Below are 13380 nucleotides of genomic sequence, written 5' to 3' on the forward strand. Positions count from 1 at the left end.
AGTCGGCGTCATTGGCTTCTCATGAATGCCAATATTTAGTGCTGCGATCGATGGCTTCAGCAATCTTCTGCTTCGAGCAAGAGAAGGACGGAAATGATGCGACAAGGTCTGGGATAGAGGCGCTACGAAGCTTGGTACCTGTTCAAAACAGCAATATGCATGCACTGGGTGGACAGAGTTTGGGTGTGGTAGCAGTGTGTCTAGCGCTACGGACAGGCCACAACAGATTCGGATAAAGTATCAAGCGTACTGTGTATACTCCTGTTCTACCATCGCTCGTCTGGAACTATGAAGAAGAAAGCCAGATCGTCTTGATTGTGACTCAACGTCGAACCGGAATAACTACGTGTCTAGATTACCTCGAACCCATGCGGCAGCACGCACACGAGCATCCGATGACTACTCTGTTGCTGCCTCGTGGTAGAGTCATCGGTTCGGTCCATGCGGACAGACAGCTGTTAACGGCGGCAAAAAGTTGCGGCAACGTTGCAGATTAACACGAGGGCTATTGGCTGGAGAGTGAAGGGGAGATGACTAAGGCGACGCCTTGACCGCCTGGCGCCGCCGTCAAAAGGACACGGTTTCAGCGATCGGAGCGTCTGTGGCGGGGCGCTTGGCGACGACGGCTGCGGCGATAGTCGATAACAGTGGGGGAATGGTAATGGCAGAAGAGAGAGACTGAGGGGCAGTCAGAGGCCGGCATGTACGCAGCTTTCCTGGATGCTAAGGTGAGAGTACAGTAGAGTGCCGCAAGGCGCAGGCGCGGGATTGCTGCGTCCCCGAGCAGCTCATGGCCGAGCGGCTGCAGACTGCTTGTCCAGGCGCGGAAGATTCTAGTAGCCGGCCTCGCTACACGTGTCCTGAAGCAGTGCATGAAAATAGGTAAAATGGAGGCTGATGAGCGCTCTCGGGCCTCGCGAACAGGCAAGGTGGCACCTTCTCTCTGCCCGCGCTTGCCCGTATCCAGAAGGCGGTGAGCAGCTTCCCGGGCTCTGTGCTGCTACACATACATGTCCTCTACTAAAAGTGCAGCGCCAACGCCTTATAACGCCGCGACGACTGGCTCTGCTCTGTCTCCGACCTCCACTCCACTCCCACCTCACTTCACCGCCCATTGTCTCTCCTTCCCTTTTCTTTCTTGAGATACCCGGAGCCTCTGCTTGCTCCAACCACACCACGCGAGCGCTCTTCTTGAGCAGGAACCTTTTCAATTGTTCTTCGCCCACACACAGCACCACAATGGCGCGGCGATCGCGGGGCGCCGACCGGCGCTCGACATGGAGCATCGCCTTCTACCTTCTCCTCGTCCTCGTGGGCGGTCTGATGATGGCGCGGACAGCCCGCGCTGAGGACCAGGTCCCCGTCAAGGACGACGACTCAACCGGCGTTTCTGGACCTGTCATTGGTATCGATCTGGGCACCACCTACTCTTGTGTTGGTATCATGAAGAACGGCAAGGTCGAGATCATGGTCAACGACCAGGGTAAGCACACATCCCGCCTCGAGCACCACAGGACGAAGCTGACTGCTGGGCCACAGGAAACCGTATCACGCCTTCCTGGGTGGCCTTTACCGACGAGGAGCGCCTCGTTGGTGATGCCGCAAAGAACCAGTACGCGAGCAATCCCCACCGAACCATCTTCGATATCGTGAGTACAATCTCTGCCTGCAAGCGGGGTAGAAGCTGACAAGTGGCAGAAACGTCTCATCGGTCGCAAGTTCAACGAGAAGGAGGTCCAGAATGACATCAAGCACTTTCCCTTCAAGGTCGTCTCCAAGGTACGCGACTTGCTTTGCTTTCACATCATGTACCTGCTAACGCCCTCTGCAGAGTGGCCAGCCCCGCGTCCAGGTCGAGGTTCAAGGCGAGGAGAAGACCTTCACCCCCGAGGAAGTCTCCGCTATGGTCTTGGGCAAGATGAAGGAGGTTGCTGAGAGCTACCTTGGCGAGACTGTCAAGAACGCTGTCGTCACTGTCCCCGCCTACTTCAACGATGCTCAGCGTGCCGCCACAAAGGACGCTGGAACCATCGCTGGTCTCAACGTTCTCCGTGTGGTCAACGAACCTACCGCCGCCGCTCTTGCCTACGGGCTTGACAAGCAGGATGACAAGAAGGAACGCCAGGTCCTTGTTTACGATCTTGGTGGTGGCACTTTCGATGTGTCCATCTTGTCTATTGAGGAGGGCGTTTTCGAGGTCCAGTCTACCGCTGGTGATACTCATCTCGGTGGTGAAGATTTCGATAACCGTGTCATCAGCCATTTTGTCAAGAAGTACAACAAGGATAAGGGTGTTGATATCACCAAGGACGCGAAGACCATGGGTAAGCTGAAACGCGAAGTCGAGAAGGCCAAGCGCACGCTTTCTTCCCAGAAGACCACTAAGATTGAGATCGAATCTTTCCACAAGGGCGAGGACTTCTCCGAGACTCTCACCCGCGCCAAGTTTGAAGAGCTCAACGCCGATCTGTTCAAGAAGACCCTCAAGCCGGTTGAACAGGTTCTCAAGGATGCCAAGCTCAAGAAGAGCGAAATCGATGACATCGTCCTTGTCGGTGGTTCTACCCGTATCCCTAAGGTCCAGGCTATGCTCGAGGAATACTTCGGAAAGAAGGCTCGTAAGGACGTCAACCCCGATGAGGCTGTCGCTTTCGGTGCTGCCGTTCAGGGTGGTGTTCTCGCGGGTGACGAGGCTGCTAGCAATCTCATTCTCATGGACGTCAACCCGCTTACCCTTGGTATCGAGACCACTGGTGGTGTCATGACCCACCTCATCAAGCGTGGTACCACTATCCCCACCAAGAAGAGCCAGATCTTCTCTACCGCCGCCGACAACCAGCCTGTGGTCTTGATCCAGGTCTTTGAAGGTGAACGTTCCATGACCAAGGACAACAACAACCTTGGCAAGTTCGAGCTCACCAACATTCCGTAAGTGCTCTTATCGCATAAAACCGACCTCAAGCAGACACTGACAAGAAGACAGCCCCGCGCCCCGTGGTGTTCCCCAGATTGAGGTCACCTTCGAGCTCGATGCCAACGGTATCCTCAAGGTCTCCGCCGTCGACAAGGGTACCGGCAAGGCCGAGAGTATCACTATCACGAATGACAAGGGCCGTCTCTCCGCTGAGGAAATTGAGCGCATGGTTGAGGAGGCCGAGAAGTACGCCGATGAGGATAAGGCTACCCGTGAGCGCATTGAGTCCCGCAACAAGCTCGAGAACTACGCCTACAACCTGAAGAACCAGGTCAACGATGACGATGGTCTCGGTGGCAAGCTCGACGACGAGGACAAGGAGACCATCACTGAGGCCATCAAGGAGACCCAGGACTGGCTCGAGGAGAACGCCGCCTCAGCTGTCACCGAGGACTTCGATGAGCAGTTTGAGAAGCTCTCTAACGTGGCCTACCCCATCACCTCCAAGCTTTACGGTGGAGCTGGTGGCGAGGGTGCCGACGATGCTGGCCACGATGAGTTGTAGATGATAAAAGCTTGATACGTGCATGATTTGCGGCTAAGGAGCTAACTTTCGGCTCTGGCCGTGTACGAATAGCAAACTTACATCGGCCGTCTTGTATAGACGCCTCGGGTTTTATGTGGAGTATGCAGGCTGTCTCTTTAGAAACCATCTCAATGGATAACTGAAATGAACGTAAATGTGCTATAGACACTGGTGATACGTCCAAGAATTTGTGACGAGATTGGGCTCGCGTGATACATACGTGGCTGTCGACCACACTGCATGTGAATTTCATTGCGTGTGGTTGGTCGTGGCTGCCAAATTCCACGAATTCGAAGAAAGCGACAAGCACATACCTGCCAACTTCCGCTCTCTTACACATCCTCACCCATATTGTTATCCTCCAGTTTTCCCTGAAGACGGCTGCTCTTTTCGAGATTCGCCTGAGCGGTCAATAATGGTACCTAAGGAGCCACAGGACACCAGCAATGTGGACGAGCCACGGCCATCCGAGCATTTGCTACATACCAGGGCGGCCAAACGAGACGATGAAGACTTGGGCCCACAGATTGCAGCGAATCGGCGGGTTAGAGACGCAGCGCGCATGCGGCCGGTTCGACGATTGTCTCGTCGGGGTGATAGAAAATCATTGAACAATGCGTGAGAAGTCACAACCAAGTAGACACGCAGTTGGTTTTTAGTTTTCATGTTTTGGTACTCACATTCCATGACAGTTAAACAAATATACATTGATGTGCGAAATATAACAGAAGGATAGTACAGAAGAAAGCCTGTATCCTAACGTGTTTCTTAAGAGATACCCAAAGAGGTTTGCGCAGGGGTATCTCAAGAAAGAGTAGCATGATACAAAAAAGACGAACAAGTCAACAGCAAAGACTACAGACACGGGCGACGGGATTACCATCGGGCGCCGTGGATGGTGACCTCGAGGTGCTCGCCGTCATCGGCCATCTGGCATCCACCGGCGGCGTCACCAGTGAAGGGGTCCTTGCCGACCATGCAGGGTCCGTTGGTCGAGGTACCGACATCGATGGCGTAGTCACCACCGCCCGCACCGCAGCGAGTGGCGCTGGAGTCAGTGCAGACGAAGGTGCAGGCCTGGGAGCCTCCATCGAGACCGCTGGTGCACTTGGCGCCCTTGGCCGTGAGCTGGATGCCCTTCATGTTGATCTCGCGGGAGATGTCGAAGCAGCCGTTGGCGCCGGAGCCGAAGGTGAACTCGAGGATGGACTCGTTCAGGAGACCCATGAAAAGGTCAGAGTCGTCGAAGGACGCACCGCATCCGCCGGAGAAGCCATCAGCAACCGACAGCTTCTGGGTTTCGCCAGCGGCGAGCTTGATGGAGATGAGGGGCTGGTTGGCGTTGATCCACATGGTGGACTTGCCCCAGCACCAGACCATGGCGTCCTTGTCCGCGCCGTTGGTGAAGGTGGCGGAGTGCTTGCCGTCACCGCCGATCCAGATCTGTCCGTTCTCAGTCTCGGAGTTGACACCGAGCTGGGCTCCGAGCTTGGTGGCGAAGCTCTCGATGCCGCTGAGGATGTCGCCGACGATGTCTCCAACAGATTCGGAGGACACAGAGGCCCCGGCAGGGGCAGCGGCCTCGGTGGACGAAGGAGCCTCAACAGCGGCGCTGGAAGACGCGGGAGTAGCGACGACCTCGGGCTGGGAAGAGGCAGGAGTCTCCGCAGCGGGGGTAGAGGCGGCGGGAGTGGAAGCGGCACCGTTGCCGTAGTCGACCTTGCTCCAGTCAACGGCGCTGAGGTCCAAGGCAACGTTGTCCCAGTTGACGGCGTCGGCGCCACGAGCCTTGACTTCGCTGGGGGGTGTCAGTATGCGCCAGCATCTAGCCACGACAGGCGAGTCACTCACTGTCGCTTGTGGAAGTTGGCATGGCCGTGGTTGGAGGCGGCAGCCTGTCCGGCGGCGAGGGCGCCCAGCGCCATAGCAGATTGGTAACGCATGTTGATGGGGATGAAGATTGGTCTCTTGTTGTGTGTGTGGTCGTCAAGTCGTGGTTGTATCGTCGAGATATGTGCGTGCGACTTCAAAGAGTGACTGGGGTGAATGGGTGGACCGCTGCGTGAATGAGTGAACGCGCGATTGTTGGGTTGTCAAAACGAGGGGACTAGGTCACAATAAGAACCTTCTGGGGAACGGGGAGAAAGGAAGCAAAGAGCGGCGAGCCGCAGGATCATTTGAGGCGCACTCAGCCGGCTGGACTCAGGAGCCCTGGTCTGTGTGAGTGGGCCGCCCGCGCGCGACAAAGACGGACTGGGGGCCCTGTCGCGACGGTGGCTTCTCATCTCCCGTGTCTTGCGCGCTCCCCGAAGCAGCATCGCGCCTTACCTTCCGCAGCGTCAATCACCGCAGTCATCTATAGCCCGGCGAATGGGATCCGGTGCCTGGATTTAGGGTCACTTGCGGACTCACCCGCCATTGGTGTTCCTGGCGGCGCGGGCTTGGACCTCCGACGTTTCAATCTTCGCCTCCTGGGTGCCCAGCGCAGCAGTCAGGCACCGCATCGTCACAAACAGGTGTGCACATTCCATTAGCCAAGGTCGCATCGCCCGTGTGCCACTTCACCGCCGACGCTGGTGGGGACCCGTCGAGGTGTGGATGCTGGCATCAACAACGCACCCATCCGTCGTGGACGCGGCGCCTGTCACCAGCGCAGTCGCCAGACCCACCTCCTTTCGCCAGTGGAGATTGACCAATAGCACTCGGGCCAGCGGTTTCTGTGGACGCGCAATGAGGATGTGCGCTTTTGTGGGGAGCGTGGCATTGCAATTGGGTGCCGCGCCGCGCTGCTAGGCGTCGTCTTCTGCTCGCCGCGAGACGAGTGGAGACGCTGCGTATTCCAGAACACGTCCGCAAGACAGCGAAGCGCTCGGCAAACCTTTCTGCTCGGTCGCATCAGAGTTTGCGTGCGTGTGAAGCAACGACGCCCCGTCCTCGTTTTGCGCCCATGTGGGTGAAGCCGTGGTGGCGGCGACCGTTGGCGCTGCGAGCCTCTGCCAACCTTTACTGAAAGTTTGCGCGTACCGCGAATTGTGACGCGCACAGCTTGCATTGCCCACCACGCTTGCCCGCTGCAGCCCGTATGCGGGTGAGCTATTTCCTTCACGTCTTACATCAACAACCTGTGAGCAGCTGCAGCCCTGTCTCCCAGGAACCCAGTCATCGCCGTCGCAACGTGGGCTCGCGCCGTTTTGCGGGTCGCTACAAGGAACGGGGCAGTCGGCCGTCCAGTCGGGTTCAGGCACAACAAAACAAACATCCACACCACCAGAGCCCAGACCTACAACTACATAACGCTGCAGGGCCGATCACAACGTGGAGCGCCGCCGTTGGTCGATGGGGAACTGCTTCGAGTAGAACCGAGGTGTGTATGTAAGATGGTACGCTATCTCGCAAGGCCTTGAACAAAATCTGTCTAAGACTTTTCTCGCATCCTCACTGGCAGACAAAGCGGTGGCTGCAACCTCAAATGCAGCATGCGCCGTCGTGATTTTCTCTGTTGCAGTAGACTCTCTGCGATTGTGGGCCGCACGTTGTGCCGTCGCGGGAGAGTCGCGCACGCGATATTCTGGACCTTCATCTACGCTCCAACGGATCATGTTGACCGAGCTGATTCACCGTTGTGCCGTTTCCCAAGACCGACAGTGCCGCCGCCGCCGCCTGAGAGGCGTGGTGAAGTGCCGTGGATATATCTGCCCGAGGCCGCACGGCACGGTGCATATCAGCCAACGCCCGAAAAGCCACCATTCAACAAACGTCAGCCTTTCTCCGAATCTTCAGCAACCCATGTCCCCGGCTTATCGATACACCTGCTTTCTATCGATACGAGGGATGTGATCGACCGGAGCATGATGTCATGCAATGCTCTGTGTGTAATGCGACTCCACCTGGCCCAGATGGTACGCCATGCGTTGCCTGGGGGAAGGGAGATGAAGTCTACGTGAGAAGCCATGGCTTCGACAGCCCGGCGAGAGCTGGGATATGCCAGGTCAGAGCTAAATACCAAGCGGTGGTTCATCTGCCCGCTTACTGCAGTCATAGCGCTTCACTCCAAGGGCGGAGGGCTCTCCTACGTGAGATGGCACGCCAGCACTACGCTTGTTGAGTACGCGAATGCGCACAATCCAACACTCGAGTACACAGTAGACGAAGATCGCTTCGAGGCTACTCGCGTTGAGCACAAATTTGCTCGCTTCCATGCACCAACAAGGCGAAAAGGATATAGCGCCATCAATTGTACCATACAGACTGTATCGCGTTTATCTGCGCTGCAATGTTGGGCTTCCATTAGCCAGACAGTTGTCTGGTGCTGTGTGACATGTTGTTTTCGTTTACGAATTTTCGTTTCAAAGCTGCGGCTCTGCGACAATCGCTCGGAACTCTGCTCGCTCGCTTGAGCCCTGGGAAGGTCACAACGTTCTCTCCAAAACGAGGAACGAGCCGAATCTAACGGTGTCCGCCTGATCTACGCATAGCCCACACACGACTGAGGAGAAGGGGTTTGCGCAACCGCATGCGGAGTACCGTGACATGCCGCGACATGCTGCTGTGGTTGGCGCGAACACTGGTTCGAGCAGGTCGCGCATGGGTGGTGCGGGTGATCTGCGGCGTGTGTTGGTGTTTCGAAACATGGGTGTGCGCTGGCGGAGTCCGCTGTAAGGTGTCGGAGCTGAGGTTGAAGACGTGAGGGCGTGCACTATTTCCGGAGTATCACCACATACAAAGGTAAGGTTTACGAGTGTTTAAGGTGGTGAATACGAGGTTGTTGGTGGGTTGTGAGTCGTGACGAGGGCATGGGTCGTCAACAGCCGCGAGGGTATACCCCACCATCCAAAGGATTTGCCTCGACTTGCTGGGAGAAGCTACACAGCTCGCTGTCTTCCGCCTATGAACAGCACTACCTTTTCAAATGGCCCTCTCCACCGCTACCCAAGCAGCGCATACATTAGCCCATTGTATCTCACCCCTACTTTCTTCTGTCCACACCTCCTCTGTCCCGAGCAACCTCTCGTTCACCACATAATCTCCGCCCGTTCCAAACGCAAAAGCAAAGCATGCAATCCGCTTTCCCTCCATCCTTCATGTATCCTCCGCCGCCCTAAGCCCAAGCCTCGCGCTGTCTCTCGACGGAAGTCCGACACAGCTCATGCTTTACTGTACTGCCTACTTCTTACATACTTTTGTAGCACGACTGCCTATCTTGTACACTGCGCCACGCTCACTGGCCACTATAAGCCTGTTGCTCTCAATAGAGCGGCATAAGAAATGGGCATACACGACGCCTCAGGTCCGCCGTGTTTCTACAGTGCGGTATGTAGGTCGGCGGTTCGAAACATGTGCTGCAGGTGGCCATGACCATGACCGCCGTTCCGGTGTTGCGGATGAATTATGCGTTGCTAGAGACGGAGAAGCGGCTCGGGCGCTGAGCGCAGGAAGGAGTAGGTAGCTGTGTGCTGCTGCTGCTGCTGCTGCTGCTGCGGGACGAGCGCAAGGCACGAAGTGCGATCAAGAATAGGCAATCGAGTATGGAAACCTCTATGGAGGTGCGAGGTACGGCCTTTCTACACTCCTGCTCTGGTTTCTCGCTACTTCTTTCGCTGGTGTTGCTCACAGTTCTTTGCGCTTCACGCCTGTAAGCTCAGCATGTAACAGTAGTCTGCATTCGTTGCTGCATTTTTCGGAGGTGGAGTATTGATTGATTGTACCTTGTACCTTGTGCCTGTAGGCCCGCCTCATACTAACATCCATCCGCGCACGAGGCAGACCTGAATCTGTTTCAGATTTCCGAGCGATGAATCTAGGCCCTATTTTGCAGCCTTTTTGTGCAAGATACATAAGAATATAATCGCACAATATTGTGCTTTGGGATCGTCGCCACAGCTTACGCACAAATGCAGTGAGGGTGGGTCGACGAAGGCGCAGCACCGCGTCACCCCGTGCAAAGACTCGCAATTGATCAACACATGGAATTGCACGAAATTTGATTTCTCTCCAGAGCTTTCTATACAACTCGCTCGCCATGCGAATGCCTTTCATGCGAGCCACTCCTTAGCAAAACCCAAACCATCTCTCCGCAATCGAAAAGAGTATTTCCCCAACCAGTGGCAAAGCGAATGGACGCTCGAGGCCAGCGGCGAAGGGTATCTCGAACAAGTAGCAGCAAATCGTCAAACCTCCAGTCGTCTCGTCAAAAAGGTATCGTCGCAGCATATGTAAAAGTAGGTGGTTGCAGTGAAAAAGTGGGGTTTTTCCATCGAGGATGAGAATTGAACGCCAGGAAATGCACAGGAATGGATACAAAAAGAATCAGCTGGATGATAAGCAGCTGGCAGTGGTATCTCGATCGTTAATGGGCAATGCTTTCAATCGATGTAGTGGACGGAAAAGGACGATGTGACCTAGTAGGGGTGGTGGCCCTGGGGCCCTGGTCCAGTCGTGTTGCTCCTGGGCATCGGCTCTGCGTCAGACTGCGGTGCCCATCGTTGTCCTAGAGGCGCGGTAGCACTGCGCTGTTGCTGGTGCATGGGCATGCCACGGTTAGGGAGAGGCTGAGACGCTTCGCGTCGCTGAATGGCTGATTGCAATGTAGCAGGCAGTCCAGCGCGAGGGTTCGCAGGTGGAGCAGTGCCCGATCGCGGAGGTGGAACCGTGCCTGTCCGAGGTGGTCCAGCACTCTGCATCTGTGCCGGTGAGCCGGAACGAAGAGTACTGGGTAGCTGTGGCGGCCGGTAGTCGTTTGAACTGCCCCCCTGAGTATAATAGTCCAGTGTGTTGTCAGACGCGTTGAGATCTACTGGCGACATCTCATAAGCTGGACCCGTGGCTGGACCAGGGTTATTGTACGGAGAAAAGGTTGGCCCACCGAGTGGCGAAGCACCTGTTCTCTGGCTAGGATAGGGTACATTGCCTTGAGGTGGTGACACGCCGCGATTGCCATAACCAGTAGACGACATGGTTTGAGGTGCGGGAGAGCCTCGTCCTCCAACACTGGTATCCACGGGCGGAAGCATGTTTCGCTGCGAGTATGGTGACGCGCGACCTTGCGACATTGGCGAGAATGGCCTTCCACTCATGCCGCTAGGTGGTGGTCGAGGGCCAGGTGGTCCAGAGAAGTACTCGGCATGTGGGTCAAGCGAAGGCAGAGGAGGCACTGGGGAGGCCATTCCCATGTCACCGACTTGACTCAAAAGTGGAGCATTGGAACCAAAGCTTGTTGTAGTGCCTTGAGTGTCGGTACGAGTGGGCACAGGCCTCTCGTATAATGATGGCAATGATGGCTTCATAACGGCGGTCCTCGCAGTGCTCATCGTGTTCATCGTATTTGTTCGGGATGGTGCGTTGGAGGAGTACGGTGGAAGCGTGGTTGATGTGGTCATAGTGTCTGAGCGTGTGATGCCCGTGACGCCTGAGTAGATAGACGAGGTGTCGTCGTCGACTCCACCAAGCTTGGGAAGTGTGGGCATGCGCGCCTCTGCGCCTCCCTTCTTCAAAGCATCCCGCTCCTCCTTCTTGCGCTTCAGGTCCTGCTTCTCTAGGGCCTTCTTGATCTTCTTGCTGACAATGCGCTCGAGACGGCTTTCGATCTTTCTGCGGCAGTACTGGGTCAGGCTTCCGTCGGCCTTGGGCACATAGTGCCAGAGGAAGAATACGTAGAAGAGAACGGAGAAGAAGAGCGACAGAAAGGCAATAACCCAGATGACCAAGGAGAACAACATGGTGAAGTAGATGACCGTCTCTTGCTTGTTTCCTTGTTGGATCATGGTCTCAATGTTGAGGAAGAACTGGGCGACCGGTGATTTGCCCTTGGGCGCTGCGTGGTCTCCTTCGGGGATGAGTTGGGCTTGCACGACAGCCCACAGCGTCATGGCATTGACGACGATGCGCGGGCCCTGTGCCAGGATGACAATTAGAGCACCTTTGAACTGGAAGTAGACGAAGAGCGCAATGTAATCGACGCCCTTTCTGCTCTTGGTCAATTCGGCAAAGACCAAGAAGCGGCGCCATCCTTGGCCTTCTTTAGTCAGTCGCATACTCTGGAAGATAGCGGCTAGGGGTTCTAGGTAGCACTCGGCGACGCCGCCAGAGCGTATGACGCGGATTGCGCGAATCCATCGGTAGGCCAAGAAGACGTAGGAGACAATGATGCAGACGGCGAAAATCCACTTTGTGATGTTGAAGTCGATCTTGGGCTTGACTTGGCTTGACCATTTGTCGAAAGCGAGGAGATTGACGGCGGTGAAGGCATCGGCGGCGTAGACGGCACCTGATATGATGACGAGGATCCACAACCAAACGTAGGAAAAGGGCGTAAGGCAGGACGACGACTTGAAGTCAGAGAGGGTGATGTAGTCCCACTTCTGCTCCTCGGTGACGGTGATGCCCTTCTCGCGGTCGCCGCAGCAGCCCATGATTGCTTGCTGCTGATATTATTATGTGTTATATCCGCTCAACGGGACAGTCCAGCTGTAGTGTAAGGAGTGGCGAGAGCTATGCCAGCATCGAAGGCCAGATGAGCTCAAGGGAGGAAGGAATGGTGGTCGGAGGAAGCCGTTGGGGTGTGTGTGGTGACAGGCCGGCTGCACACCACTTGACGCGGAGAAATGAGCGACAGGGGAGGGAGTCTTTGGGTGTGGAGACTGAGCGAGGCTGTAGAGCTGGCGCAGGCGCAGGCGTGCGGTTGCAACGGGGTTCGGGAGAGGCTAGGCGAGCGTGCTGCGCATGATGCGACGGGGGCTGCTGTCTGAGGCGCTCAATGCTTGAGATGTTTCGAGAACGGAAGGGGCTTTCCCGAGGACAAAGACAGGATATAACAGTGTCTGCGGCCCGCTGACGGCGGCGTGTGTTCCTATTGTGGGCGCGCGGTGAATACAAAGAGAGTGGGTGCCGGTGGTCAATTGGGCTGGGTGACGGACAAAGAGCGGCAGGCGCGAAGGCCCGTCTGGAAGGCGCGCTGGAGGGGTATCGTGGAAGGCGCAAAGGAGAGACTGCAGGGAATGGAGGGACTGCGGTGCGCAGACGGCTGCAAGGCTGGCGTCTGCGTGTTGGCAGCGGGCGCAACGCGGGACTGAGTGGTGATAAGGAACGCACGGCGAACGGCACTGTCGCTCTCCTGGCCATCGCGATGCTGGCGTTGAGCGGCTCGCCATTTCCGGCGCGTTTCGTGTGGGGGGCCAATCAAGGCCGTTCGCCAGGGGACCCTGTGTTTGAGGCTCGACCTCACCATGCCATGTACGGCAATCCGCTAGCTTGTTCCTCGTGGAGCGCCTTTGCCCTTCTCTGGGGCGTTCGTGAGATAGATTGCGCCTCCAGCCCACCAAGGGTACTTGACCACCACGAAACTCCGGCCGACCTCACCATCGCTCACCTTCGGCCCCTCCACATGCACTACCATCTATATTTTCTCTACCCACATCGCGCGGTGAGACGTTGCATTTTGCTGCGGGCCCTCCTCGGTGGCACGGGCGGCTCGGGCAAGCTGTGCGACACGGATCAGCTCTGTGCCACGTTCCATGTCTGAAGCATTGAAGATCCAGCGTCAACATCCTCCCAAGCCTCTGCCTCTTCGGGCACAAGATGCGCTTATGTCGTCATGGTCCTCTGTCGTCCATTGAGTACTTACAGCTTCAAGTCAGCCTCCGAACGCGATGGCCGCATGATGCCATGACCTTCCCTCATGAAGATGCCCGGTGCCCCAGCTGTCATAGACTTTGCTTCTTCTAGCCCAATTTGGCCGCATGAGCAGCGTCGTCAGCCAACGCTACATCTCTTACTGCATTGGCGCCCGATCCCGCTATCATGCGTGTGCATCACGCAAGTGCTCCAATATCATTCATGGCTTGAGACCTCGGTGATCTTTTTCACCAATGTACCAGTTCTGCAC

At 56.4% G+C, this 13380-nt stretch overlaps 4 protein-coding genes across 4 annotated transcripts; 1 reads left to right on the forward strand and 3 right to left on the reverse strand.

Moving 5' to 3' along the window:
- Positions 1 to 1239: 1239 nt before the first annotated feature.
- On the forward strand, positions 1240 to 3479 carry CC84DRAFT_1103118 (heat shock protein 70b; the record flags this gene model as incomplete). Its single annotated transcript, XM_018174997.1, has 5 exons — positions 1240 to 1483; positions 1540 to 1649; positions 1699 to 1779; positions 1832 to 2928; positions 2984 to 3479. The coding sequence occupies 5 exons, from the start codon at positions 1240 to 1242 to the stop codon at positions 3477 to 3479; spliced, it is 2028 nt and encodes a 675-aa protein (XP_018030252.1).
- Positions 3480 to 4376: 897 nt separating this feature from the next.
- CC84DRAFT_1222235 (uncharacterized protein) lies at positions 4377 to 5443 on the reverse strand (the record flags this gene model as incomplete). Its single annotated transcript, XM_018183345.1, has 2 exons — positions 4377 to 5298; positions 5352 to 5443. 2 exons carry the CDS (start codon positions 5441 to 5443, stop codon positions 4377 to 4379), a joined length of 1014 nt encoding a protein of 337 aa, XP_018030253.1.
- Positions 5444 to 6289: 846 nt separating this feature from the next.
- CC84DRAFT_1180739 (uncharacterized protein) lies at positions 6290 to 7099 on the reverse strand (the record flags this gene model as incomplete). Its single annotated transcript, XM_018180504.1, has 2 exons — positions 6290 to 6780; positions 6940 to 7099. 2 exons carry the CDS (start codon positions 7097 to 7099, stop codon positions 6290 to 6292), a joined length of 651 nt encoding a protein of 216 aa, XP_018030254.1.
- Positions 7100 to 9804: 2705 nt separating this feature from the next.
- CC84DRAFT_330423 (uncharacterized protein) lies at positions 9805 to 12264 on the reverse strand. The gene has a single exon (XM_018185862.1). It carries the CDS (start codon positions 11906 to 11908, stop codon positions 9899 to 9901), a length of 2010 nt encoding a protein of 669 aa, XP_018030255.1. The 5' UTR covers positions 11909 to 12264; the 3' UTR covers positions 9805 to 9898.
- Positions 12265 to 13380: the final 1116 nt, after the last annotated feature.

The sequence above is a fragment of the Paraphaeosphaeria sporulosa genome (assembly GCF_001642045.1).
Source record: "Paraphaeosphaeria sporulosa strain AP3s5-JAC2a unplaced genomic scaffold CC84scaffold_13, whole genome shotgun sequence".
Taxonomy (NCBI): domain Eukaryota; kingdom Fungi; phylum Ascomycota; class Dothideomycetes; order Pleosporales; family Didymosphaeriaceae; genus Paraphaeosphaeria; species Paraphaeosphaeria sporulosa.